This window comes from Panthera uncia, chromosome C2 (genome assembly GCF_023721935.1).
Source record: "Panthera uncia isolate 11264 chromosome C2, Puncia_PCG_1.0, whole genome shotgun sequence".
Lineage (NCBI taxonomy): Eukaryota > Metazoa > Chordata > Mammalia > Carnivora > Felidae > Panthera > Panthera uncia.
This window is the reverse complement of record NC_064810.1, coordinates 142,856,641-142,882,921: the sequence shown is the minus strand read 5'-3', so window position 1 is coordinate 142,882,921 and position 26,281 is coordinate 142,856,641. Positions and strand designations below refer to the sequence as shown.

The following is a 26,281-nucleotide window of genomic DNA, read 5'->3' as shown; positions in this document are numbered from 1 at the left end:
TGCTCTTGTATTCTTTGGGTAAATATCCAGTAGTGTGATTGCTGGATCATAGGTAGTTTTGTTTTTAACTTTTGGAGGAATCTCCATACTGTTTTCCAGAGTGGCTTCATCAGTATGTATTCCCACCAACAGTGCAAGAGGGTTCCTTTTTCTCCATATCTTCACCAAACCTGCTGTTTCTTGTGTTGTTGATTTTAGCCATGTTGACAGTTGTGAGGTGATATCTCATTGTACTTTTGATTTGCATCTCCCTGATGATGAATGATGGTGAGCATCTTTTCATATGTCTGTTGGCCATCTCAACAGGTTCTTTTAAATATAAAATGCTACATGGGAGTGAAGCAAAGCTGGATGTAATCTGGTCTTTAATAAACTTCGCAAGAAAAGCCTTCACCGTGGATTCCTTTTATTCAGTGTCTTCCAAATTATATTCCACCAAAGGAGTGTTTCAAAGGATTTTTTACAGGTGTTCCATATGCAAAGTTATCTCTGAGTAAACAAGTTTAAAAAATGAGGGAATAAACCAATTATATAGACATTTTGGTTTTTCATGGTGTGGGGGGAGGGTCGTTTTCTCTCCTTTTTTCCTTCTTTCCATCTACCATTCTCCCCGCACCCACCCCCCCTGCCCTGCCCCTGCAGGACTTATCAGTGTTAAATGGGCAAATATTCATTGTGAATCTGTAAACATCTTTAGGAAGACAAATACAGTTTGCGACATTTCCTAAATGTGTAGAATCTTAGAACTTTCTTTTTTTCTTTCTTTTTTTTTAAGTACATTAACATTTCATGAGCCTAAGATGCATTCTCAAGGACTCTGGTTTTTAAGCTTGGCTTTACATTGGAATTGTCTGGGCAGCTTTAACAAGATACTGGTGCCTAGATCCCACCTACAGATAGCCAGGAGCACGGCCTGGGTGTTTGGATATTTAAAGCTCCCCTGATGATTCTAATATCCTACAAAATTTTAGATCTGCTATCCTAGGAGCTGTTTGGGAAATTATGCTTAAATATGTTCCATAAGGAAATCTATATTTCACATAATGACCAAAGACTAATCAAGTTTAAGTGATACATTCAAGTTTTGTACTCTGGATTTCTATCATTCTTCCTTGGAGTTTTATCTTGCATTAAAAACAGGAAAGTAAAACAGAAACATATATGTGTGTGTATGTGTATGTATATATACATGTGTATATGTGCACATGTGTACACATATATATACATATATATGTATATATACGTGTGTGTGTGTGTATCCCCAAAAGAATTGAAAATAATTGTAAAGGCACGAGATGTAGGTAAAACATATTCTTCCCAATTGTACACAGAATTCATTCTGTAGCACTGGCAAAAAGAGGGCGTGGGGATTCGTGGACAGGAGGAGAGAAAAGTCCAACTGTCTTCATTTGTAGTGAGTCATAGTGAGTCTATAGACCATGAAGGTCAACCTGGGTGTGAAATTGGGGACACAGTTGAAAGCTCTGTTTTTACTTTTTCATATTTTAGAAATACAAACAGTAAATAATCAGGATTAAATGTTGCCAGTTACAAAAGAGCATTAATATCCAAGTACGGTGTAATCCTTTTAGCTGTATCTGACACCAGTGGAAAATAAAAAGGGCCAATTTAGTCACTGTTCTAATTACTAGAGGCTCAAAAGAATGTGGTAGTGAGGCAGATGCTTGTTGACAGGGTATAATTGCATATATGCATGCATTATATATGCATATATAATGCATATGAGTCTTGGTCTTTTCACAATAGAGCTTTAAGGGGCACCTGAGTGGCTCAGTTGTAAGCATCAGACTCTTGGTTTCAGCTCAGGTCTTGATCTCATGGTTCATGAGATCAAGCCCCACACCGGGCTCTGCGCTGACAGCATGGAGCCTGCTTGGGATTCTCTCCCCCCCCCTCTCTGCCCCTCCCCTACTCTCCCTCTCTGAAAATGAATAAACTTAAAAAAAACACAAACACACAGAGGCTTAACATTCCTACGACCTTCCTGAAGTAACCACATAACCACCATGCCGTAGTGGATGTGCGCACTGTGCCAATTCGTTTTATTTCGTTTTCCTAGGATCTCCTTACCCTATCCTCATACGCTATGAATCCTGACAGTTTGCGTATACTGCAGAAACTCACATAGGGATTTCTCGGGTTCTCCTCAAAGGGACCCACCATACTCATATTCCATTCCATGCCAAATTATGGGGGGTTTTCTGCTTTTTTTTTTTTAAATGTCACGCAGAAGGAAGGAAATTGTACAAGGCAACAACAATGTATAATAGGATTCTGGAAGAAAAGAACTTGAACAATGGAGGAAATTAACATTCTCCTTTTCTTTCCACCAGCAGTTTCACTCCCTCCATTGTCTTCATTAGTCCATCCTTCCCCCGCTTCGCCTGCCTGTGGTTGGCTGACTGGCTCGGAGTGGTTCTCAGTCTTGAGTGAGCATCACTGTCACCTGGACAGCTTGTAAGAGATGCGACTAGGCCTGAGCATTGTGTTTTCACACGTTCTTAGGAGGTGCTGAAGCCGCTGGTCTAGGGCCACACCTTGAGAACCCATGGCAGAGAACTGAAAACGTGAAGTCATAAATTTGGAATCCTAGAAAGTTAGTAGACTGAAGGCCTGTTATGACTGTCGGAATTTCTCACTGAGCTCACACCGTATCTCCCTGTGGGGTATTATCATTATCTTCATTTACAGATCAAAAGGCAGCTCCAGGGAGGCCACAGAGAGAGAGCACATGAAGGACGGGGCTCTAAATGCCGATCTTCCTCAAAGCTAGGTTCATTCCTTCAGTGAACCTAGTGCCCCGCACTAGCACTGGATGAGGAACTTGTGTTGTACTGTCATCTTCTCATGTCTTCTCCTTCTGTGTGGTCACCGACAGTGGACCACGGTAAGGAAAAGTGATGACGGGAGCTCACTGCAGCAATGAACACAAAAACTGCACTTCTCCATGCTTTGACAAGAGCACTTGGGTTGTATTACTTACTTTAACACTCATTTTTTATTTATTTTTAAATTTTTTTAAATGTTTTTGTTATTATATTGTTTTTTATTTTTTAATGTTTATTTTTGAGATAGAGACAGAGACAGAGAGACAGAGCATGAGCAGGGAAGAGGCAGAGAGAGAGGGAGACACAGAATCTGAGGCAGAGCCCAATGCATGCTCGAACTCATGAACTGTGAGATCATGACCTGAGCCGAAGTTGGACACTTAACTGACTGAGCCACCCAGGTGCCCCTATGTTTTTATTTTATTTTTAAGAGAGGGAGAGAGAAACAGAGAACAAGCAGTGAAGGGGCAGAGAGAGAGGGAGACACAGAATCCGAAGCAGACTCAAGGCTCTGAGCTGTCAGCACAGAGCCTGACTCGGGGCTTGAATTCACGGATGGTGAGATCATCACCTGAACCGAAGTCAGATGCTTAACTAGCTGAGCCACCCAGGTGCCCCAATGCTCATTTTTAACACACAAATTAGTGAATATAGAAAAAGGTCTATGCAATTGATTTGCTGTGCCGTGGCTGAGTGGCTGCATTCCCCTCTTGATGAGATTACTACAGAAAGGTATTTTAGAAACTAGGCCTTGTACACGCTTATGTATTTTAGCCTCATATGGCATTAGTTCTTCAAATGAACCTGATGTCTAAATAGCTTGGGTGATAAGTATAAATGCCAGTGGTGTGAGCTTTAATGCAAACAGATACCTTATGGTATAAGCTAGGGGCCAAATAATTCAATTGAGTTTAAGGGATTAAAAAAACAAACAAACCCTCAAATCTTGCCTAAACTAGCCAAGTTCAAGGCCATCAAACAAACATAATTTCCTAAAGGAATGAAAATAACAGGGGAGTTTTATCTGCATGAATGCTAAAAGAATAATAATAAAAAATAAACCCAAACAGAATGGCTGCTTATTTTACATTTATAGCCAGTTTTATAACGAGAAAAACCAAGAGGAAAAACATCTCTTTGAGAGTAAGAAATTCAAGCAACTAAAATCCACAGATAGGAAAAATCAAAGAGAAAAGTTTTCAAAAGACAATTTGATATTTAATCCCTATGTACATTGTTAATCTGCAAGAATTTTCAGTGTCATTTAGAAAACATTAGTTAAGTTCCTTATGGACTGCTAGGATAAATTAGGACAAAATAAAATGAGAAAGAGAGACAGGGAGACAGCACAAACTTTCCTGCTAGATAAAAGGGTGCCTTGTTTGATCATGGATGAAAATCCTATTTAAGGGAAACGAGCCCTGTGTCCAGTGGCTGGCTGCCTTTCTTCAGTAAGCTCTTAATATAATAGTGCACCACTAATGGATTGGGTATGGTGTTTTTCCATTGCATTAATAAAAAAGAGCTAAAGGCCATTCTTGCCCTGATTACCAGTCACAATCAGCGTGGGGCACCTGCATTCATGTCTTCTAGGCAATCTGCAAAACGTATGACACAGGCCATTGAAGAATTAACATGCGCGCGCGCGCGCGCACACACACACACACACACACACACACACACACAGCAAAGATGCTATGTCATTGGGACCACTGTGTTTGCAGTGGTGTGCATGTGAGGGATCTGGGCAACAAAAAGGGTCTGAAAGTACTTTCAGAAGGTGACTCTGGGGAATCAATTATAATGATGTTAGAAAGATAAATGAATATGATGGCTATCTAGGGAAAACAATTAACAAAATGAAATCTTCCAGCAATCTTCAGCATTGCTGAAGGGCAGTCATATTTCTAACAATCACACTGTGGGTTTCAACTAACATTTTAAATTATTTCATTAAGGCTCCTTTCCCAAAAATCCTATTACCTCCAAATCTTTTCACTTTTTCTCCCACCTTCTTATTCATGAGATTTTTCTATCCCATTCAGAAAGCTTTCTACGCTTAGTTGTTAGTTCAAATTTCCAAAATTTGGGGGGAATTCTGAGTCTGTTTTCCTTTTACTATTTTATTTTTTTTGAAGTTAAGGTTAGGATTATATAGGTGTGTCTACCAAATCAGCATTATTACATGTGACCATCATTTGTTCAGTCAACAAATATTTATTAAACACTACCCAGATGCTGCTGGGTAATGGGGAAATAAGGCAAATATGAGTAGTCTCTGCTCTAAAAGACTTTATAGTCTGACTCTAGAGGGAAAGAAAGATAATCAGAAAATGATGATTCAGTGTGTTAAACGTTATGATGAAGATACTCTGCAGTACCTAAAAGAAGAGAAAGTGCCACCTGTAAGACAAGATAGAAGGATGAAGGACACATCCAAGAGAAAAAAAAAAAACCCTCTGAGACAATCCCTGAAAATAAGCCCAAATTAGCAAATTGAAGAGTAGAGGGAAAAGCATTAGGCATCTAGACAGAAGGGATAGCTCGTAGTTATATTTTCACTTAGGCAAAGACCCTGGAGGCTTGGTCCATCCTGGAAACTGAAAGTAATTATAACTGGAACACAGAAGTAGTGAGAGATGAGTGTGGAGAATAGACATGGGGATCTTGAAGGATGTAGCATGGGTTAAGGACTGAAGAGGATGTTTTGAAGGCTGTGGAAGGATGTGAAACAGTTTTTGAAAGATGGCGCTGGTGTTTGTAGAGAGAATGGATTGGGGTGGGGTAAGGCTTGAATCAGCAAGACCAGTCAGATGGATGTCATGCTAATCCTGTCAAGACATGACAGTTAATTAGAGTAACTTTCTGGGGAAAAAAATTGTCCAAAATTTTAGACCTATTAGAGAAAATTCAAGCAAGAAAATTCAAAATGAATGGCCTTCACATTTTGTCTTCCACATTTATTTGGAGTAAAAGTCAACACTGAAGCCTATACTTGAGCGTGAGGCCTCATTTAAAGATTTTTACTTTCATCAAAAATTTGAGCTTTAGAAAAAGTAGAGATAATGGGAATAGCACAGCTCTTGAACGCCAAACCTCCAGGGACCTGCAGTCTAAAGATGGGGGTGGAGAAGTGTCGAGGAATGTACAAATGTCTATGCTGTCAGGTGGAACACAACAGGTGCGAACAGAGGACTTTGAGGTTTCAAGATAAAGTGACATCATACCTGGCCATGAAAACTGGGAGAAGATGCATGGCAGAAACACTGTTAAAGATGAGGAAGACATGAGTAGCAGAAACTGCAGGTATGGCAGAGGTGAAGTTCCAGGTAGAATGTCAGCACAGGCCAAGCAAGCAAGAAAGTGCCCACAGCCAAACACATCCCACAAACACTTATGACCAGTGAAAGAACAGAATTATGGAGGGACGTGGTAGGAAAAGCACTGGAAGGGTAGCTTGAGGATTCTACTGTGGCAGGCCTTGAACACAAAGTTGACGGGTCATCCTTAATTCTTGCAAACTTTGAGTTGTGGCTCGTGACTCAGAATTGGATGCATTAGGAGTCTCCACTCATTTATGTAATTATAGCTCATCTTGCTCCCCAAAAGGATTTCAGGTGGCTTCCAAAATTGTATAAAATGTTGTAGTTCCAAATAAGTGAGAAAAATGAGACGAAGGGAAAAAAGTAAGATGAAGTGAACAGAGCTAATAAAATATGTACCATTAAAATTCATCAGAGTTAGTTACCAATGGATTACATGATTCGCCATGTCTATTAGGTAAGAAAATAAATCAGATTCATAGACGAATAATTCCCAGTATGGAGGCAAGAGAGAAATTTCTCCCATGGGTCAGAAAAGAGCAGATACTGTGTAGTCTAAGGAGCAAAAACTTTAAAGTAAGCAAAGAAAGTTTCCAAGGGCTGTTATTATAGTGTCCTTCAAATGGAAGTTAATGGCATTGTGCCAATGCATACTTGAGAAAAAGCTATTTTTCAGGGGGTCACTGGGACACAGAATTCCAAGTAAAACAACTTCTTCAGCTTAATCTAGGGTTATAATTTAGAATAACTAAGGAGAATGGATATACTGCAGATTATCCAGATAGTCCTCCAAACATATTATGTTCTTTTAGCCAAAGTTCTGAAAGGTATGAGTGTCAGTGACTTTGGAATTATTGTACTTTTTTTTTTTTTAATTAATTAATTATTTATTTATTTATTTTTGAGACAGAGAGAGACAGAGCAGGAACGGGGGAGGGGCAGAGAGAGAGGGAGACACAGAATTGGAAGCAGGCTCCAGGCCATCAGCCCAGAGCCCGACGCGGGGCTCGAACTCACAGACCGCAAGATCGTGACCTGAGCTGAAGTCGGACGCTCAACCGACTGAGCCACCCAGGCGCCCCATGAATTATTGTACTTTTTGACAAGGACTTGCAATATAGCTTTCTTTGCTGTTGGTAACACATAAGCCCCAATGCTGAACTTGGCACTGGACAGATAGAGTCAAATTGAAGAGGCTAAGAATTTCAGAAAACCCACTCACTCCATCAAAAATAAACTTCCCACTATTTGGAGGGTAGCTGCAGGAAAGATAAGATTCTTCTCAGAAAAATTTTAGGTCTGCACTCACAAAGAGACCAATGAGCAATCATCACACTGTGGTTATACATTATGACACAGTTTTAACGCCCAGGTCCCTGTAGAACAATCTCTATAAGCCATCTTTGAGTAGTGACACTGCTTTGAGTAGTGTAACATTTCTGGTGTGTACTAGTATGCAAGTTTGAGTGTTGGTATTAGAAAAGTTGCCTTTAGACTCCGAGATCTAATCTGTACCTTCTCCCTGACAGTGAAAGAATAGAGTAGGGATCAGTATTTACTAAGGAACTCTCAGTTGTTACCTTAAGATCACGTCCTTGCAGATCAAGTTAAAATAAAAATGTTAATCTCAAAGTTTATTCAGGCATTTATGTGAAGGCTGAATAAGAAAGGGAGAGGCCAGCTATTGACATTACAGTAATAAAATTAGAAGGTAACAATGACCCAACCTGCGCTGGGGTAATAGAATAGAATGGGATGGCAGATTCCAAGTATATTGTGAAATTTATAAGAAAAATGAAAGTCTTTTTCTTTGCATGTAGGGAAGAGTGAGCCAAAATGTCTCCGAGGTTTGAAGTGCAATTGCTTGGAAGAAAAATGTCTTGCCAGTTTATAAGAGATTTTCTATTCTACTCCAAGCTCAGTTCAGAATTAAATCATATGGTTCTCACCCAAAAGGAAGAGCTGTACTCCAAGCCACCATCAAAGACCATAGCAATCCTAAACTCATAGATACACTCAATGTTGAAAATCTTGTCTTGGAGAAATAATACTGATAATGGTTTGTTCGAACCCTAGGGAAGTCTGTGGGAGAAAGTAGACTGGGAGGAAAGATTATGAGTCTTGAATTGTGAATATGGAGTCTGGGCTTCAGTGGGCCAGCAAAGGGTGGTGTAAGTGGAAGGGGAAACTTTCGGGAGGTATCTAGAAACAAGGGCACAGAACTCAGAGGATGGGATGAACAGTAGAGATTTGGAGGCCATCTACGTGACAGTTAAAGCTGAGGAGGTAGATGACTTCACTCAGAAGAGAGGAAAAGCAAAGTGCCCTAAGACCAGCACCCTGGGAAACAAGATAGAAAGGACCTACACCGTTTTGTTTTTGTTTTTGTTTTTGTTTTTGTTTTTGTTTGAGCAGAGGAAATATCACCAATGGATAAGTATATGTTGAAGAACGTGTGTGTGGGATCACTGCTGTAAGAACGTCAGAGGATAAGACACAAAAACAACACCGTAGAAGGAAGGGTTAACATTGGCAAAGACAAGGCTATGACTTGACAAAATACAGGAGGACAGGAAGAGAGGGAGAATGAAGAAACAGACATTTGAACTACATCTGTGGGGGATCAGATCAAATATGGTATCCATCATCTCATAAAGGAGAAGGTAGCCATATTCTGAGCATAAATGGCAAGACTGTTTGGAACTTGAGAAGGTTGCAAAGTTTAAAACAGCTGAAGGAGGATAAATACGAGTGGGGGTCCAGCTGAGCTTGTGAAGAAGCATTTTGTAGAGGACACAGAAACTTCCTTACTGGATGGTTGTGACAAATGTAACACATCAATCCACGTTAAGTACTTAGCACAGCACCTTGAACATAAGGTATTGTTCATGTACATAGATTCATTTTTATATTAGCAGTACATTCCATATACACTCAATGCTTATGATAAACAAAACACATTTTGACCTTTCTCATGTTTGTATTTACATTTTATCAAGGCCATTGAATGTTCTATTTTTGTCAGGCAACATTATAATTGCCCTTTAGATAAGGAAAGAATTTATGGAAATCTTTCAAATGATCTTTAATTAGCTGGTAGCTATTAGCAAGGTCATAGTATTCCCAATTAAACAATTTTTGAGGATTATCAACAATTATCAGACAAGAACAGTTGATAACTGGGGGATAAAAGACGGAGGCAAGGGCATTTTGCAAACCTAAAAATAATTAAACACCTCCTTTTTCTGTCTAATGTGTGTGACTACTGCATCATTACCAATGGCAACTCCAGCTTTCTTTGTTCCTCTCCCTTAATAGACAATACTTACTAAGACCCCCAAGCATTCACTTGCCCCTGCTTCCTGATAGCACCCACTGCAGAATAAACTGTCACTTCACGAAGCCCTTCCCCAAATCATATTGTACAAGCTCGAATCTTTTAAGCCCCTCCAAACTCCCTCGTCTGACATCCTCCACAGTTCACCTACAACTTCTCCCCCATTTTTCAAGTTAGTAAATCTAATTTGACTCTAGTTGGTCTCTGGTCTTCTTTGGCTAGTAGGCTTTAATTTTCCAGAACAAATATCTCAAAAATCTCAATGATTTTTTTAAACTAACTCCACATATTGGATTTGCTAAAGTAACTGCTCAATTAGGAATGAAATTCCCATTTCCTGAATCTGGAGTCCTATGCTTTCCCAGACCTAAGTCTCTTGGGCAGCCTGCTGGATGCAGGCAGGCACATAAAGTAATTAAATTTATGCCTTTTAGTGGCCTGCAATCCATTACCCTGAATCCAACTCGGTTTGGTTGCCAGCTGAAATATGTCCATCGCATGTAAATTAAAGGGCACCGTTGGTTTAAAATCTTTTCAACTTCTTGTTTTCCATTTTTAAGGAAACTTGATGGGAAGTGGCTATAGTTTTTGATATGTAGTAGCTAGGTCAGATAGCTGATGGCTTTCCAATCAATATTGTATCAAAGCTAAATCATAGTGTACCAAAGTGCACAGTTCAGACAAGTAAAAAAGGACTGGACTGATAAGAAATAATATACTTGTTGTGATATGTTCCACATTATCAAAATGAATACAAGTTAGTGGTAGAAAAGCAGGATGTGTAAGCAATATCTTGGGTGGCAAATGGGACTTTGAAAAATCACCACCGTGATTTTGGCAGGAATAAATATTTTGTGATCTGCAGCCTGGGCAAACAAATTGCCTCCAAAACTAGGAGATTTTGCTTTAAATGTACATTTTTAAAGGCATAGGCACATGCATTTTCATGCATAATTTTATATTTATATATATAACATACATAATTTATGGAAGTTAGACTTAATATCCACATGTAATTAAAGTCCATTATATATGGCCCCAACGTCAAACATATTTTCTCAATTCCAGAAACCACAAGAGACTGGATTTTTCCCATTAAATAAACTGAGAAGGTTTTAGGTTGTTTCAAGTGCTGCATGCAAGGGCTACAATATATCATTTGAAACGCGATTTCAATATGGAAAGTGTTAAAAGCAGCAGTCAAGTGGTTGCAGAGATACTCCTGGTCGGTGGAGAATGAATTCACACAAACAATTAAGACTGACTTGAGACTACAGAATCGCTCAAAAATTCCATGCCACTTTAATCGAGAAATATGTGTTCTCTCAGTTCCATCATAAATGCCACGGTGTTGAGATCTAATGAATAGAAGTGGGGAAAATTGTAGAGGTCACTACCGCTACCCCTGCAGCCCATATCATTACAGTCATCACTGGCATCATCTTTATAGGAATCCATTCATGTTTTCCTGGTCTATAAAATAGCTCCCCAGTATTATATCTATTGAAAGACTGTGCTATTAAAATTTTAGCAAATGATACAAGTTTAAAAAAAAAATTTTATTGTTTATTTACTTGTGAGAGAGAGAGAGAGAGAGACACAGAGTGTGAGCCAGGTGGGGCAGAGAGAGAGGGAGACACAGAACCCGAAGCTCCAGGCTCTGAGCTGTCAGCACAGAGCCCGATGTGAGGCTCGAACTCACAAACTGTGAGATCATGACCTGAGCCAAAGTCGGATGTCCAACCGACTGAGCCACCCAGGTGCCCTGCAGATGATACAAGTTTTAAAGCAATATTTCACAAAGCTTAGGAAAAAATTAAAAACATATATGATAATCATTTAATGCACTCTTTTAGTTTCATGTGCATGTTTAGGACTCAAAATCCTTAATGGTTGTTCAATTCTGTCACCTTTTTCACTTTATAAATATTATTTTTTCAGGATGTTAAAAAAAGCCTTAAATTTTATTTATTGTATTGATTCAACTAATAGTTCAGATCATAGGGAAGAGAGATAAACCCCTTTAATATTTCTTCTATTGTTAGATATTGGGTTTGGAATCTCTATTTTACAACAGCTTTGGTTCAGTCTCTTATGGCAAATGTAAGGTAAGTGATGCTTCAAAAAGCCTAACATACTTCTCTGAAGGCAGGGAAAGGAAGAGGAAAGGAAGCTTCAATTACTTGATATCTATTATGACCCAGGTAGGTAGTGAGTACTTTAGATCATGATCTCAATTAATCCTCATAGGAGTTTAATGCGCTATCTGTACTTAAGGAGAGGAAGAGTTAAGCTTCAGAAAATTTAAGTAGCTGTTATTGTGAAATAATTATTAAATAGTTGGACCAGGAATCACATACACCTTCTTGGTTCTGAAAGCCACTTCTCATTATTATGCCACACTTTTTCCTATTCAGAGTTGCATGGGTGTGAATGAATGAAGGCAGGGCCTCCTGGCCAATTTTTAGATCAGAGGAACACATAATCACAATCATCTTTCATTTTATCTTGCCACTAAGACTATAGCACACAAACTTCCCTGAGCCCATTAGTATTTTTTCATTTTTTTAACCATAAACGTTAGAGCTTTTGTATTTCCAAGTCAAATCTGGGAAGGGTTTAAATAATGAAGCACTATATTAAAAAGCACAATTAAAAACACCAGTAATCAATGAAGAGTTGAGAGCAATCAAGAGAACATGCTTGGGGCACCTGGGTGGCTCAGTCAGTTGAGTGTCTCACTTCGGCTCAGGTCGTGATCTCATGGTGAGTTTGAGCCCCGCATCAGGCTCTGTGCTGACAGCTCAGAGTCTGGAGTCTGCTTCGGATTCTGTCTCTCTCTCTGCCCCTTCCCTGCTTGTTCTCTCTCTCTCTCTCTCTCTCTCTCTCTCTCTCTCCCTCCCTCCCTCCCTCCCTCCCTCAAAAATAAACAAGTACTAAAAAAAGAACACGCCACCGGGAAAATTTGGAATATACTTTATCTGACTCGAACTGCCCTGATGGCTAAGGCCAAAAGGGAAATAGATTAAGTCATGTGTTTTGGAATGTGAGTTAAAAGAAGGATATGTGTTCATCTGGAGAGAGATACTTGCCGAGGCACTGAACTCAAGCAGCAATTCATCATGTACTTCTTTATATAAGGAACATTTGGTAAAATAATGGACAATTACTCCACTGTAGTGTCTCCAGAAAGCTAGTGATATTAAGTGTCCGTGTCATGTGTCACCCTTCTCAGAAAGAAGAGGTTAAACATCACATTTTAACTCTGAGAAAGCATTTCTATAGGGATGTGCAATCATACGGTTCAGGTATTTTGCTTTCTGATAAACTAATTTAACACCGAGTCTAGAGAAATGTTAGCACGCCTGTCAGGCCGTGTCTGTCCAGTATCAGATGTCTCAAGCCTGCCTCCGGCAAGTGCTGAATCACAGTCGATTCAGGGCTGGATTCTCTGGCAGGAACCTCGCGTGCCCACTTTACGCTGTTGATTACATGTACCGGATGTGCTGATTCCTGCACACGCAATCAGCTTCCTTTAAAATTGATCCTTGCCTTGCAAATGCTCTCTTCCTCTGCTGCCATTGCAGAGTATCACCTCTGTAGCTGACTGGAGTACTAAGTGACACTAAGAGCTGCGGTTGGGTGTGCACTGAGCCCATCGCTGCTCCTCAAGGAGGATTCTGTCGAAAGGAGATAGCATTTTGGATTCTGCCTTCGCATGCCACGTGTGTGCAGCATGACCAAGTGGAATGTTCTCTGCCCCTGCCACAGAAGGTCAGTCCTATCTCCAGCCCTCCCAGGTCTGCCCTATGCAGTGTTAAATCTTCGCACAAACCCAGGAAAGCTTCCCTGAGAGCAAAGCTGAACACGGTACTCGGGGAAGTGGTTACCCAGGGGGAAACAGGATTAACTAGCTAGTGCTGATAGGTCAAGAATGACTTCAGTGGACACCAATCAACCACAGCAGCCACGAGAATTCCAGCCTCGGTGGGGTGACAAAGATGTAAAATACATTTTTTTTTTTACTACAAATCTGTTGGGATGACAGATCTCTTACCTTCTCTATAAATTTCTAGAAGCATAGAATTCTAAGGCTGTCAAGAGGATATTACACAGGATATATATTTAATTTTCCTGTTTGATAATCCTCCATTGCTGGTACAAATAAGTCCCAGGAAACCAATATATGATGAGTATGTGAAAAATATAAAAGGTCCTTATAGTTTTAATACTTCAGTACCACAAACTATGTTGTACACACTAAAATACTAAGAAATGTCGCTCTCAGTCTTTATCTCAACCTCTCCTATCTCTGCCTTTCTGATGTTTCATGTGCCTTTCATGAAATTAAAAAAAAAACACAAAAAATGCCAATTTTAAAATGAAATGTCCTTTGTGCTTATTGTGATGTCAGTCATAGCATTCAATTTGGAATACTTACAAAAACAAATTGATCAGAGCAGGAATGGGCAAACTACATAGTCCATAGGCCAAATCCAGCTTATTGCCTGTTTTTATAAATAAAGCTTTATTGGGATATAGCCATGTTCATCCATTTACACATAGTCTGTGGCTGTTTCCGCCCCTATGGCAGAGTAGAGTAGTTATGATACACTGTATGGCCATCAAAGCCTAAAATATTTGTAGTATGGACCTTTACAGAAAAAAAAAAAAACAAAACTTGTTGGATCAGAAAATAAGGCATAAAACTTTGCAACCTTCTACCCCAACTACCTCCGTACCCATTCCCCCCCAAAACTGGGTTAAATTAGTGATGTTTATATATCAGAATAGTCTATTTGCTTAAGCTCCCTTTAGTTATCAGTTACTTGAATAAAGCAATAAAAATTGTGGCCCCACAGGAAAAGTCTCTAAGGCTTTATGGTTGTAATGTAGTGAACAATATAAATGCACTAGCAGGAACGCGGTGCAGCATGCACATGCCTGTTTGTCAATTACTCATCCAAAATATGTTCTGCAAACTGCTTTTATGGTGTCTGTGGCATGCTGTGCTATACGACAAGTCTTTCCAACCCCAGGCTCTGTCGTTAGATTCTATGTTCTTTGAAGGCAATGGGTACATTTCTATTTTATGCCATCTAGCCTTGCTTCCTTGTAGCACTATAGGAGCTCAGTAAATATTAGCTGAACGAGTGAATAAGTAGAACAAAGTCTTATTAGAATTTATTGAAAAGAAACGAGCAATTAGTACATTTAAACAAATGCAATTTTGTAATTAAAATAGATGTGCAGTATTTGAGCAAAGAAATGAAACTGATTTTCATGCATGGCTTGTAGGAACACATAACTCTGTGTCAGGTCTTTTACAGTAAATACAATTTAATGGCTAATTGTTGCTAATTGGAGGTACTAATGGACCTAATTTTTAATTAAGAGATGGAAATCATTTGTAATTAGCTCGTGGTAGCCACGAAAACAAATTTTGTTCAGAGAACAAATGGTGTTTTGTTCTCTGAAGGGGCTTGGACATGTCCCCGCCCCTAATTATGGGCTAGTTTTAGAAAATGATTCCCACCCCCCTCCCAATAATAATAGTGGAATTAAAAAAATTAAAGTGATTCCCACCCAAGAAGAGGCAGTATATAGATAGGCTTTAACCAAACCTTTGGGAGACAGCATCACCAATTCCAAACTAATGAGGCTCTCCAATGCAAAGTGATGCTATTGGCTAGCGAAAACTGTGCAACAAAGCTGTATGCTGTTTTAGCAATGAATATGTCCTTAATCTGGACAAGTATCCCTGGGAAGGACTTCACTTTTTTTAAAAATTTTTTTAACTGTTTATTTATTCTTGAGAGATACAGAGAGAGCAGGAGCAGGGGAGGGGCTGAGAGAGACACACACACAGAATCCAAAGCAGGCTCCAGGCTCTGAGCTGTCAGCACACAGCCCACCAGCACGGGGCTCGAACTCATGTACCACGAGATTATGCCCTGAGCTGAAGTCAGACACCTAACCGACTGAGCCACCCAGGCACCCCTGAAAAGGACTTCATTCTTAGAGCATGACTCCCTGTCCAGAAACCTGACTCTTAAGGACTTCATATTTGACTGCTGAGTGTAACTATATTGTGATTTACACATGCTTTTTCTGTGAAACTTCATTGTGAAGTTGTCCTGATAACACTGACTATTCTCAACCTATTTTAGCTGGTATGTAGAAAAGATAAGACAGGAAATGAATATATGTTCCATAATTGATGCATTCCTTTGCATTTTTGGCTTCTTTTTTATTTTTTTCATTTTTCCCAAACACAAGTTCAAATTTTGAACTCTAAGGTTTTTAGAAAAGAAGAATGGAGGGGCCCCTGGGTGGCTCAGTTGGTTAAGTGTCTTACTCTTGATTTCGGCTCAGGTCATGATCTGACAGTTCCTTTGTTCAAGCCCCACGTCGGGCTCTGCGCTGACAGCATGCAGCCAGCTTGGGATTCATATTCTCTCTCTCTTTCTCTCTCTCTTTCTCTCTCTCTGCCCCTCCCATGCTTGCTCTCTCTCTATCTCAAAAATAAATAAACATAAAAAAATTAAAAAACAAAAAAAAAGAAAAGAAGAATGGATTTTGTTTCTACTTCAGTTCTCTGTCCATAGCAGTCTTTTGCTTGATTTCTTGATGATGTCCTTCAGAAAAATTCAGATCAGAGCAACTGGAATAGAAATTTGACAACAAATTTGACAACAAATAGGAGTTTTCCTATGTTCCTCCTAAAATCCAACAGTGCCTAGAAAAAAATGATGCTGTATTCTCCATTTTTTCATTCAAATTTGCCTAAAAGAGGAGGATCTTTTTAAGAGGTTACAATCATTAAGGAAAAGAAACACTACCAAGAGAACAGGTTCCTGTGATTCTGCGTGAAAATATACAGGGTAGTTCCAGCCTTCTGTCTTCAGTCCTTGAAATGAGCTCAGTAAGGTGGAGCAGAGACTTGGACAAGGAACGGTGCCTCCTATGAAGGAAATCTAGGACTCCATTTCCCAAACGGTAGCTACTTCTCTTAGACATCGCCACACTTGCCGTACCCCTGTTCTTCCCGAATTACTGTTGGTTTACTTATTTATGTATGTATTCACAGGGCGCCTGGGTGCCTCGGTCGATTAAATGTTCAACTCTTGGTCTCAGCTCAGGTCATGGTCTCATGGTTGCTGAGTTCGAACTCTGCCTTGGGCTCTGTGCAGAGCCTGCTTGAGATTCTCTCCCTCTCTCTGCCCCTTCCCCACTCTTTCTTTCTTTCTCTCTCTCTCTCAAAATAAATAAACTTAAAAAAATGTATTCACATTTTAACTGTTTACCTTAAACTTTTCCTCAGCAAAGCATCCCTTGAGCTATGTGTTTGATGGACTTATTCTACATTATTCAAATTCACATTGAAGTAACCATACAGCTGCTGGAGTGAAAATATCAAGTTTGAGTCCCTGCACTCCTAAAATCATGTGAAGCATCATAGTGATACACAAATCATGCCCTGAAGAACACTGATCCAATATACTCTTCTCCCTTTAATTAGGTCTGTATTCCAAGTGTTCTGGAAAGAACTTCATTCTTTAAAATTCTGAGGGGAAAAGTCCTTAGGGTTTTTGTAATGTGTTCCAGAAATGTTCTACCAATTCTTTCAGTGATGGGCCCACATCTTATTAGTATCAAAAAACAAACAAAAAAATTTCAGGCATACAAAAGTACTTACTTCAAAAGTGGCCTCTTCTGTTCCTACTACTTGATTTCTTTAACTCTGTCACCTTCACCTCATTTCCACCTTTTGGCCGCTTGCTCTCATGACCTTGACTTTGCTGAGAAACAGTTCGTTTTCTGTAATCTGAAATCCATCTTCCCTGTTTCTCCCTCTCGCCCACCCCATACAGCCCTCTATTCTCTTTCTATTGATCTGGGAAACTGCGGTTTGTCACTCAATCACTCTCTTCCCAATATTGTCAGCACATATTGGCCTTTTTCTCACTGCAGTCAGTAAAACCTTAGCCCTGGATTAATCCACCTGTCTGCCTTCCTGGCTACTGATCACCACAGTGGAAAATCAAACATCCTCACAGATTGGCATCACAGAAATCCATAATCTTTAGCTTCTGATGAACTTCCAGTACTGCCCCTCAAACTTTGTATGTGTTGGTAATTGGCTTTCTTACTCCACAGTTTTCCAAATCTCTCTTCTCTTAGATCCTTTCCCATGCCATTTCCCACCTGCTCTCAGAAGATGTCACTTAATACTTCACATCCTAATAGTATTTATCTCATGAAAAGTCATTTGATTTCCTATTCCTACTTTTACAGACTTATAGGCACAAACATCATGCCTTCCTCCTGCCCTCCCACATTCCCACAAGAGATGTCTGCCTTCCTCATTGACCTAGTTCTATCACTCCTGCCTTTTATGAATTACATCTTCAAACTTTAGAATGCTTTCCTGGCTTCTTTCTGTCATGACCAAATATTTCCCACCTGAAAAAAATCTTTAAAAATCAGTACATCAATCAATTCCATTCTCCATTTGTTTGGTTTTATCTTCTCTACTCTTTTTCAAAGCCAAATCTGTTAAGTTTCTGGCACTTGCTACATCTACTTCCTTTAAGGATATTCACTGTCTCCGCCCTTCCCCTTAACACCACCCCATTAAATTGACTAGCGCTCTCTATGTAACTACATCCAATGACTTCTTTTAAGGACTCATCTTACTGCACAGTCCTCTCTTGAAAAACTTTCAACTTGCTTTGGCTTCGTTTGAAACCTTATAATCTTGGTTTTCCTTCTGTGTCTGTAGTTGTCTTTCCCAATCTTTATTTTAGGCTCCTTTTTTCTGCAGGCTTTGTATTTTCAAGGATCTGCCTACTTCTCTTCATTCTAAGCACATTCTCTGGGTGACGTGACTTAATTCCATGGTTAACTTTAAAAATCATCTCTAGCTAAGAGCTGTCTTCTAAGCTCCAGACACACATATCCAAATATTCATTGATTATTTCCATTTGGATGCCTCCTAGACCTCTCAAGCTCAACATGTACTACATTGAATTTGGCTTCTTTCCTGCAAAACTTGATCATCTGTCCTCTGGTTCAGATCTCAGCAAATGACACCTCAGGCCATTGAGTTGCCAGGAACTTAAGGAACTACCTCAACTCTTGTCTATCCTTCTATTGTGACAGCCAGTCAGTTAATATGTCACAAGTTTGTTAACAATCCATTCTCATTTCCACAATTTCATACTTGGGTTCTTGAGTTCTGATCCCCTTTTCTAGTTTTGTGTCTCTTCAATGCATTCACCACACTGTATCTAGGTGGTCATGTCAGTCTCCAACTTAACACCTTTTAGTATTTATTGCCATCAGGATACAGCTCAAGTAACCATATCTGTTGATTTTGCTCCCATCTTATTTCTCCAGGCTTGTATTCTCTATTCCCCATCTCTCTTTGTGTCTCTGCCCCAACGGACCATCTCTAGTTCCTTGAATTTGCCATCCCCTGCTAACCATGAGCCTTTGTATATGCTGCCCCCTTGGTCTGAAGCTTTTCTTCTCCAACTTATTTTTTACTTGGATAATCCCCACGTATTCTTATGTCTCCACTTAGAGGTTTCTTCTCCTTTTCCTGAATTCTCTACTGTATGTTGATGTTTCTCTTTGTGCCACCACAATACCTTGTAACAAGAATGATTCATATACTTGTTGCTAATAACATTTGAACACTTATTTTATGCCAGCATCTGTTCTCAGTGGGCTATGTGTCTTAACATCTGTAATGTTCACAATAACCTTATGAGGTAATTGTTGTTATTTCTTCAGATAAGTGATATAAGCTACAGAGAAGTAATTTTCACAAGGTTCTACAACTAGTGACATATGTAGATTTTTAACCCAGGCACCTTATTGAAGAATTTACAAACTTAAACATATTTGTCTATATAGAAACAATTTTGACACTGTATTGTACTCATCTGTTTGTACCTAAATTCCTAATTCAACCCTAGGTTCTTAGAAGGAAGCTGTATCCCTAGCCCCCACCACAATGATGGCCACATAGTATGCTCCCGGTAAATATTATTTGAATAAATAAAAGAACAAGGTGACCTGTGACTCAAAAAGAGTCCTTGCCTAAAATCAGATTTACCCTGACCTAGCCTATTTCATCCCCAAAATTCCAGGTAACTGACTACCAGCAAATCACCCTACACATTTTTGTCTCCAAGACTTTACATATCCTGTCCTGTTCCCTTTGTGTGCCTTTCTCACTGTTGTTCAACTGCTCAAGTCCTATTTGCCCTTCCCAATCCAGCTCAGAATTCACCTTATTCCTGATCTTCTTTTTAGATTCTAGATTTTGGCTCCTTCATACTTTACACATTGAAACATCACAAGCAATGACAACCACCATAACAGCAATATTAAATTAGACCATGATTTTTTTTTTTTTTAACCATTGGTCCATTTTCTAGTCATCTTTGTATCCAAGTGTAGTGTCTAGCACTCAGAAGGTGTTCAATAAGTGTTTGATACTCGGTTGACTAAATGATATTAGGTTGGGCTATGTCTCTGTAGATCACGAAGCAGATGCCTTGAACTCAGATACATTATGGCAGTTGAGTCAGCTCTGGCATCTGCCAAATAACCGATTATTTGAGTTGTCCAAAATGGGCATATTGGGAGATATGAGAGGAAACTGTTACAATACCTCTGTCTGTTTTATGTGACTGGTTTGGTCAATGTTTGCACAAAGGATACACTATTTTTCAAAAGTCATTCAAGTTATGCCCACCGGATAACTGACAAACTCTTGGAAGGTAAGTCTCTTTTTATTTTGTAGACCAAAGATGCCAAAGATATCCATGCAAATTGGTAAAATGTCAAACCACCACTCCAAACTTGTAAGGGGGAAGTGACTGTAACACTCCCCACTCCCCATGTTATTATTTTCTATTACGTCTATATTAGTCTCTTCCTTCATGCTCCACAGCTGAAATGTCATTTTTTTTTATTCTAATGATATCATATTTGGCTTTGCTAACTATTCTGTTATTGTTTTTCTGTTCCTTAGGCACACACAAAATTGCCAGATGAAGTTTCTCCAAGCACTACTTTGATCAAGTTATTTCTCTGCCGAAGAACTTTCAGTGGTACTTGTCTATGGAGTTACGTGGGAGCTCCAAGCAGCCGGGTGTCCTGCCTCAATTGATCTGTGTAAGAGCCTGACCGATGGCTGATACCTAGGAAGCGCTCTTGATGTTTCCTTTTTGTTGTTGTTGTTCATTTAGTTCTTGAAAGTGAAATCAGGAAACTTAATTGAAGGAAGTTCCAATTTGTGTCTTTCACCAAGATGAATATTAGAGAATTATCAAGAGTGGAAGCCACATGTTAAATAAATAAAGACTGTATGCACTGAACAAAGTATCTTCTCAGGGATCCCATATCCTAAATGAAATAGGCACATTAAGATATGACAGGTAATACACTTTGGGAAAGATGTGATATTTTAATTAATGACAAGTTGTAGAGATCTTCAAGAGAAGCAAAGTGACTTTACAGCTGAAAGCTAACTCGTTGTTTCTCCATTGGATTTCTAAGATGAGTATTCAGCCATGAGCATAATTAAACAAGTCCACAAGACATGAGAAATGGATTACCCTTCAGATTCTGGGTCAGGCAAACCAGGTGGTCAAGAACACAGTGTTCTCTGCTTGAAAACCACTGTTCAGTTGCCAGACTTCACTGCCCTTTGGGCTCTTTCGTTCTATTTCTGGCCTTCGTCTCTTGCTCTGTCACACCAATGCCCTTCTGGGTTTAGATTTTATGTCCTCATCATGTAACACATCAAAGGATCAAAGAGTTCAAATCTCCTCAGGCTGCCAGTATTTCATTTAGTTAAAAAAATAAACAAAAATGAAAAATTATGCCCATTTTCCTCTTTGCAAGAAACCAAAATTCAAAATTAAGGCGAAAGCACAGAGGAGGAATCTGTACAGTTCAAAACAAAAAACCAACCTCTTCATATACATATACCCTCTTACAAACTGCACCACCGAATTTTATGAAACAATTTAAATATTGCTAATTAAAATCCTCAAGATGCTAATGCATTCTCAAATCAACCTCTGCCACTTTGTTGTATGGATGCAACATTGGCAGATTCTCTTTCAATATCCAAAATACCATTTTTGGAACAAACTGGAACTTTTGATTCATTCAACAAACAATTATATTAAGCACCTACTATGTGTCAGACACTTTGCTGGGTGCCGAGCAAGCAAAATGGAATGACTTTCTGATTTCAGCAGAATTCTGGTCTCTAAAGCAGTGCTTCTCAAACTATTTTTATTAAGCTGTGCCCTCTTTTGATAAACATGAATATCCTTTCCCCACTTCCCAGAAATTGTGACGAACCCTTCTAACAGAATCACTGATACACAGAACATAGACTCTATTTTCTGTGTATTCTTCACAGACCAAATATCTTTGAGCTTTTACTTTTTATTTTAAAAACAACATACTTATTTTCCATATACAAAACTGGATTGGAATAGTAAAGGTACTTTTTTCTGAACCACATAAACTACCCCACTCTCAATCCCAGAGCTAAAATTTAAATTCCCTGTACCCAGCCCTATTGAGAATCACTGCTTTAAAGAGTTTTGGAGAAAACCAGGCAACCTCCATCTCTCCCCTCCAATCAAATCTTAAAGGAATTAGAATTTTCCTACCTGACACAACAGCTGGTGGAGTATCATAATCCTGTCTTGGGACTGAATCTTTGAATGAAAAGAGCATGAGAGAGAATGCAATGAAGTACAAAAGAAAATAAAATAGAATCTTAGCTCTAAAACGTGGAAGTGCCCACTGTATGTCATATGATTGCCTAAGCCCCCTGCCTTGAAACACTCAACTAGGGACTATGATCCCTAGTTTATAGTTGACACAATGGTCCCCAGTACTGTCACATGGTACCTGTTGTTAGGCCCCGTTGTGACCTGCCAGAGCAGTACATGCTATCCTAGAATGCTGTCAGCTTCCTCAGTCTGTCATCATTTGGGCCCCTCCATTGGGAAATCAATGTGGCATTTTTACCCTCTCTGGTTGACACAAATGTTCTACAAAGGAGCCCATCTGGAAGGGGCCCAGAGCACAATGTGAAACGAAGTTCAGGAGAACAAAAGAACTGAAATTTTAAAAGAGATAAATGAAAAATTTGTAGACTCCCACACTCTATGGAGACTGATGCACTTTGAGACTAGGATTTTGTTAGTAATCACTCAGCTCTGGCTCTGATACCAGTGGCTGTTGGACAAGGCCAAGGAGCTTCGTGTGCTGGAATTGTGAGAGCAGAGATAAATAGAAAAGAGTCCATTCAACAGATGATTGCCATCTTTTTCCAAAGTGTCATAGCATTGGAAGTGGCAAATAGTAGGGAAAGGTTCACTTAAACTACATCGCATCCATGTCAGACTTTCAGGTTATATGAAGCCAAATACATCTGTGTTTTGAAGATAAAACTTTGGCTTAACACAATTCTTTAAACCAAGGATCTTAAAAAAGGTAAGTGGGACATGGCTTATGGCCCAAGGCCCCCCTTCTAAAAATGGCCCCAACTCCCCTTAGAGAGGTAAACTGTGTAAAAGGGATCAGGTAGTGCTCATATTCAAATAAACTTCTAAAACATGATTAAATAAAATACATGCTCTTGTGTGACCCTTATTCTATTCACATAACCAGTATTCATTGCATTTTTAAAAACTAAAACCTCAAACTTTATTTTCCTATCTTTCTCCATTTTATCTCCTTGCCACAAAAGGATGATGATAATCCCCCTTTCAAAAGCAAATGGCATGTGAGAAGATACAATAAAACTTGGACATTGCAAGGCACTTCGGACCAGCAAAATCCAACATGGATCAAAGATTCAAATGCAAATAAACCTTGGGCATGAGTTACTTTGTGTCTCAAAACAGGTATGTGAATGTGAGTTGATCATAATAATCTCCAAATCTGGAATAAGTAGAATCATATCGAAAGGGCCTTCAAATATTTTATTCATAGTGGTAGTATTTCCTAATACCTTAAAAAAAAAACTGTAATCACACATTATTACTACAAACTAAAAAAAGTTGATTTAAAGACCATGTCACTAGTCATTTCCCAAGAATATGTTTTTAACATTTAAAAATAAATCATAAAAGTAAATCATGCTCATTGTTGAATACTTGGAGAATGTAGAAAAGTAAAATGATTAAAATAGAAGTGATCTCTAATCCCATTATCCAGAAATAGCCACACTTATTTTGTATTTCTTATAGCCTTATTTCATAAATATTTTGTTCATAGTTGATACTCCACACGTGAAAATTTACATCCTGCTCTTGGATTTAAGATTATAAATAATCCTTTTCCCATCTTAAACTCCTATAACTTCATGCTGCCTCACATTCTGGTTCATGGATGGATTATGATTTATTTAATCATTCTACTTCTTAGACATTATAAAGAACACTGGGCCAGATATTTCTTAGGTCTAAAGGCTTTTCTGTTATTTTAGAATATTTCCATAGAATACCTTCTCAAAACTGTGACTGTGTGGTGAGTCGGCAGAGCTGTTTTGAGGTGTCTTGACTGTCCACTTTGCTGTTCAACAGACACTTTTACAAATTTAGATTTCTATCATCACACCATCAGTGATTGAGAGTGTTCATTTCCTCACACCTTCATCAGCAATATGTTTTATCTTGGTAACATCATTTAACAGGTTATGTGTATGGGTCCATTTGAATATTTGATTAACTCACTGTGTCTTTAATTACTATTTTTTCTTATGCTTTTTGGCATCCTGTTTCTTCCTTCATTACCCTATTCATGTTATTTGGCATTTTATCTATTGGGGCTTTTGTATTCTGTTGCTAATGTATTTGGATTCAGAATCCATTTTTTTTAAATAGTAAAAGCTTAATATTTGCAAATAAACTTTCACAATATTTGACCTTCACTGAACGCGTATTTATTGTTTCTAAGACTACCATTAGAGTTCATCTATCATAGGCTAAGACTAAAACAAATTTTTAAAACCACTTCCTTTTATCTGTATTTTCTTTCTTGTATCTGACCATTTTTTAATTAATCGATACTTTCCCGGCAAGTATACTCACTACCACTTATGAATTTATAATACTATTTCCTAATTCTGAGCCCACTTAATAGCGTGTGTTGCTTTTTATCACTGTCAGCCTTAATACTCATGTTCATAGCTAGTACTTAAAGAAAGACCATCTCTAAGCAAAATGAATAATTCAGGATTTTCACCTGAGACCATTAGAATTTGACAGCAGTAAGAATGAAATGGTGTGACTGAAAAATGTAGAGAACTATGGTGAATAATGGACTACAATTAGAAGATTATCTTTGTGAGTGGCTATGGTGACACCATGGGAAACCAGTGACCTCACAAATCACCAGTGGTTTGGAGAGCACAAACACAACTGCAGATAAGGAGCCTGCAGAACAAAAACTTTTTATTTCTCTGAATAGATTCTGGTGACATTGGAAGCCACTGGTGACCACCAACTGAACAAACGAAAAGGAGATAAGAAACTTGTAAAACAAGATTGTCATGCAATTTGGAGGTTCTCATAACACAGTAAAATCCCCAGAGGTTTCTGCGAAAGCTTACAATAGACTGATAAGAAATTATGGATAACAGTGCTTTGGTTCTATAGAGGGAATCCTGTGACAAAAAATAAACAAAAGCAGAAAAGCTAGAAAATTCTTCAAGGTCATCAGAGCCTTGGATAAAAGTTATACTGCTTGCATACAATTCGTTTCTTTAAAGGCCTGCAGATTCTGTCTAGCTTAAAAATGGGTAGAGAGCCATTTGAGGTGGCAAATGGTAGAGATAAGTTAAATAAACTACATGGTATCCATTTCAAAATTGGGGGTGATGGGGGAGTCAAATATATCTAATTTTATGAAGGTAAAAAAAGAGGCTTTGGCTTAATATACTTCTTTACCTCAGGGATCTCAGAGAGAAAAGTGGAACATGACCTATGGCCTAAGGCTCCCATTCTAGAAATGGAAATTTCTAATCTAGCTCCAATTTCCATCAACCCTGATCCCTGCCTACTTTGGATTATTCACTGGATCTCTCTCTGCTTCTGCCACTGAGGTTCCTATCTTTATCTTGAGTTGTTACTGCTCACACCTCGTTTTGCAGAGTTTCAGTGAGCTCAGAACACCTGAAAGACTCTGAAAAGTTACAGGTAGGACAGAAACATTGGTCAGATAATCTTAGATTGCTTGTGGCAACATGGTAGAAAATGGATTGGAGCAAACTAGGGAGGTAGAGACTCCACAAATGGGGGGCAGCGGATGTATTTGACAAACGTCTATGGGACAGAATTGGTGGATCTTTAAAAGTTGTAAACGGTGGTGAGGGAAAAGGAAAGAACCTAGACTGAGTCCTAAGTGCAGCGTTTGACTGCCTGGGTCATGGGATTAGCTTGAGAAGGAATAAGGAGCAGAAACCCATAAAAGGAAGAGGGTCAGTGGAAAGGAAGTTCAGGGAAACTCATGAAATTAGTTTGGGTTGTACCGACTTTGAGATGTCAGAAGGAGATTTACATGGAGATATTTAGCAAGTTGTTGGTTAAATGATTTTAAAAGTCTAAGATGAGGTTAGCATTGAGGACTCAGACTTCGGGATTTTCAGCATAGAAGGCAGAGTTCAAAACCAAGAAAGTGGATGAGCTTGCTTAAGGAAATCATGTTTGAATGAGAAGTTA

At 38.9% G+C, this 26,281-nt stretch overlaps 1 protein-coding gene across 9 annotated transcripts in view; it reads right to left on the bottom strand.

Annotated features, from left to right (window-relative positions):
• The window catches only part of RBMS3 (RNA binding motif single stranded interacting protein 3), a 708,926-nt gene that overhangs the window by 43,718 nt on the left and 638,927 nt on the right, over positions 1-26,281 (bottom strand). For 7 of the 9 annotated variants that reach the window (XM_049629878.1, XM_049629869.1, XM_049629874.1 and 4 more), the window contains one exon: positions 22,220-22,267. The exons of the other annotated variants lie outside the window; for them this stretch is intronic. In XM_049629878.1, coding sequence (XP_049485835.1) covers positions 22,220-22,267 — 48 coding nt within the window. The remainder of the gene's footprint in view (positions 1-22,219; positions 22,268-26,281) is intronic. 9 annotated transcript variants of the gene reach the window in all.